Genomic DNA, 4,013 nt, shown 5'->3' with positions numbered 1-4,013 from the left:
GGAAAAAAAAAAACGGAAAAAAAGTCACGAACAGAATTGGCCAGATAAGAAAGGCACAGAACTTGGAGTATGAAGATGTAAGATGTACCTGCAGAGGAGTGAGCAGCATGGCATGGCTAGAGGGTGGGTCTCCAGAGGAATAAGAGAGTCTGATTTTTATTTTCAAGAATATGGGAAGCCATTGAAGGCATTTTTTTTTTTTCCCCTTTTTGTCTTTTTTCGTGTCCGGCAACGGATCGCAACCCTCAGTGTCGCGCCCGTACCGGACCGGGACCAGCAACGGGATCGCAACCCTCGGTGTTGCACCCGCACCTCGCTCAGCCAGTGAGCGGGAACCGGTCTGTATGTGGGATCCGAACCCTTGGCGGGAGCACCGCCACGCTCCCAAGCGGCACACTGTAGCAGTGCGCCACCGGGCCGGCCCCATTGAAGGCATTTTGAGAAAAATATAACAAGGCAAGACCCATGCTTTAGGAAAATCACTGTTTGGAAATGTGGAGGATGAAAAGTTGCAGGTAGGACAACTACTTGGTTAGGAGCCAAGAGAATATGAAATTGAGCTAGAGCAATGGGGATGAGGTGGAGGGGCTGGATCTGAGAGGCATGGAGAAGAGACAGGAGGCTGTTACAAGAGGCCAGTGAAAAAAGGGGAAAAAAAACCCAAACAGCAGAGTATAGATGTAAAGGAATGAGGACAATAAAGAAAAACATTTAGAAGATCTTCTTGCATAAAGAGAGGTTCAATATAATTTCAAGGCTTCAAGTGGGAATGAGGAAAATGTTAATTCCACTGTTCAAGAAAAAGGGAAGAGGAGCATATATGCAAGGGAAGATGAGTTCAATTTTGGACAAGAGAGGTCAAAGGCATTTAAAAATGTCCAATAGGCAGAGCCCAGGAGAGAAGCCTGGGTTTCTTAGGTAGATTTGGGAGTCATCACCAAAAAGATGAGAACAGAAATTAAGAGAACTGGATGATACCAAAAAAAGTTTAGGACCTCCAAAACAAACAAACATGATAGGAAAGAGCCTTACTAAATATAAACACATTTACATAGGCACTAATAATAGAGAACAGAGGTTGGCTAAATAAAACCTCCACCAGCAATGGACTTGAAAAGGGATAATACGGTATGAAAATAAGAACAATAACATCTATAAAAATTTTATTAACTTACTAAATTTGTGATTTTTACATTTAACCTATATAAATAAAAACTAATAAAATTTTTGGGTTCTTTCAGGTATAAAAATGATAACTGATCCAAAATCAATGCTTAATTTCCACTATGAAATTAAAGCAAATCTTCTCTTTTTATATCAATAAATATCCAAAGGAGACTAATTCAAAAATTTCAATGTTTATTTACATATTGCATATCTCAAAAAGTTTGAAAAAAATAAAGTTTCAAAAGGAAGCCAGCAAATGTTCATAGACCCGCTTGCCTCTACCACTTAGGGGAAAATGAGTCTTGGAGTCCTTAGACATTGGAATCTGGATGGCAGAACTTCAAATGTTCTATCATTTGCCAAGGAAGTGCCACACTTGGTCTGTGTTTAAAATGAAGGAAGAAGGGTATTAGGGAAGTGGTGAAGAGGAAGAGGGAGGGAGGAAGGGAAGGATAAAACAAATTTAATTTAGACCTTTAGGAAGTATTTAGGCAGATAAAAACAATCATAAAATAGCACATCACATTTCTCTATTTAAAGCTATTTCTCCCTTAAGCTCCTGACCTAAGTTCTCTCATTTTGCTCAAGCCTTATAGAAAACCACATTAAAAATCCTAGAGTATTCCCACTTTATTTCCTACATCTTTCTGGGTCCTTTTCGTTTCCACTGAACAATATAAAAGTCAGCACCCCAGCTACAGCATGAAAGATCTAGAAAAACTTTGTACTGTAATATTTGACTGCTCAATAAGTACCTAAAATGGGACTGTATTGCAAGGAAACAATCTGTTAGCTTACTATATAAGGAACATAGCTTGCTTTCCCATGAAATCATGTCTATGGATTTACTCCTTTCTAAACATCTTGACTCACAGTAAATAGTTCTCATTTTTTTCCTCCAAATACACAAGTTGAATATTCTTCTAGTATTTTATATTAAAAGGCCAAGAGCCTTGCAATATTTTTAAAGGCAAACAATTTGTGCATATGTTTCATTTTGAAAATTTTACCACACAATATTTTTACTTGTTTCTCAAAACAGTTTCAAATGATGGTAATAAAAAATACCTGTGTTTTTAATCCATGTATTTTTAATCCAACTATAAATTTTGATTTTAAGGTCTTCAGTTAAAGTGAGTGATTCATTAAAATTATGAGATAATAAAGAAAATCTTCCAGATTCAAATATTTGGAATCTTTTAAAGTTTACCAGAACAAACTGGAATCTCTCAGTACTTCACCAAAAAATCACTGCAAAGTCAAACCTCTCTAGCCTAAAAGTAATAACTGTGCTCCTCCTCATTTTCTAAAGTTAGGAAATAAGATATTTTATCTTAAAAATTTAATGACTATTAAAAAAATATTTTACTTAGTTTATGTAACTTTTAAATTGATCTTTTTTTTTTTTNGGTCTTCAGTTAAAGTGAGTGATTCATTAAAATTATGAGATAATAAAGAAAATCTTCCAGATTCAAATATTTGGAATCTTTTAAAGTTTACCAGAACAAACTGGAATCTCTCAGTACTTCACCAAAAAATCACTGCAAAGTCAAACCTCTCTAGCCTAAAAGTAATAACTGTGCTCCTCCTCATTTTCTAAAGTTAGGAAATAAGATATTTTACCTTAAAAATTTAATGACTATTAAAAAAATATTTTACTTAGTTTATGTAACTTTTAAATTGATCTTTTTTTTTTTTGGTTTCCACTACTGTAAACAAATTTATACACCTCATTCCTAAAGAACCAAAATATACCATACCTTCTTTGTTACTTTCTTTATTCGAAGAAAATGACATCTAAAAGATAAAAACAGAGAAAGAATATTATAATGAATATTTATATGTGGAAGCTGCATCCAGAAAAGTTTTTTCACGAAATTACAAAAGTTTACACAAGATAGTTCTCTAACCTGAAAAAAGTAAATACATACTTCTCTTTGCCTTTTTAAAAAATTACTCCTCATTTCTCAGACAACTATAGATAGATCTTCCGTATGATCCAGCAATACCACTTCTGGGTATATTCCAGAGGAATGGAAATCATCATGTTTAAGGGACACCTGCACTCCCATGTTTATCACAGCTCTGTTTACAATAGTCAAGACAAGGAACCAACCTAAATGTCCATCAATGAATGACTGGATAAGGAAACTGTGGTATATATACACCGTGGAATACTACTCTGCCATAAAAAAGAATGAAATATTCCCATTTGCAACAACATGGATGAGCCTGGAGAAACTTATGTTAAGTGAAATAAGCAAAGCTCAGAGGGATAAATAGGGCATGTGCTCACTCATATGTGGGAGCTAAGAGAGAAAGAAGGAAGGAAAGAAAGACTACAGTAGTGCACTAGACTTGCAGAGGGAGAGAACATTCTATGGGCTACAAAGTGGAGTGGGGAGGATGGGGAGGGAGGTTGCAGATAATTGGGTGGGAGACACGGGGTACAAATGCAATTTGTGGTTATGGGTATAGAGCCAATGTGAATCTGGCGCTCACATCACAGGAACAAGGGGTGACAATCAGCTTTGTATCTCATGAATATTCATAACCAATAAAAAAATTACTCCTCATTCTTTCAGATAAGCAAACCACAGATTTAAAATCAAATAAAAAAAGCGTGCTTAAAAATATATCCTATCATTCACCCATGGAACTACTGATGGTCTTACAGCTGAGACTGAAAAGACAGGCTTTCTTTTAATTGCTTCCATTGCTGAGGTCTTGAGAACAAAAATCACACACACACACACACACACACACACACGCACACACACACACGCACACACACACACAATTTAGCTGTCTTCTAGAGCTTTTAAATTAATTTTATTTTGATAACT

The 4,013-nt window shown here is 35.7% G+C and overlaps 1 protein-coding gene across 1 annotated transcript in view; it reads right to left on the bottom strand.

The window, feature by feature from the left end:
• Positions 1–1,338: 1,338 nt before the first annotated feature.
• Positions 1,339–4,013, bottom strand: part of LOC103609807 (inorganic pyrophosphatase 2, mitochondrial-like) — a gene marked incomplete at its 5' end in the record, with an annotated part of 55,247 nt that continues 52,572 nt past the window's right edge. Inside the window, 2 exons of the mRNA XM_008594090.1 lie at positions 1,339–1,548; positions 2,928–2,964. Coding sequence (XP_008592312.1) covers position 2,964 — 1 coding nt within the window. The remainder of the gene's footprint in view (positions 1,549–2,927; positions 2,965–4,013) is intronic.

The sequence above is a fragment of the Galeopterus variegatus genome, unplaced genomic scaffold, assembly GCF_000696425.1.
Source record: "Galeopterus variegatus unplaced genomic scaffold, G_variegatus-3.0.2 Scaffold10114, whole genome shotgun sequence".
NCBI lineage: Eukaryota > Metazoa > Chordata > Mammalia > Dermoptera > Cynocephalidae > Galeopterus > Galeopterus variegatus.
This window is presented reverse-complemented; position numbering and strand designations above follow the sequence as displayed.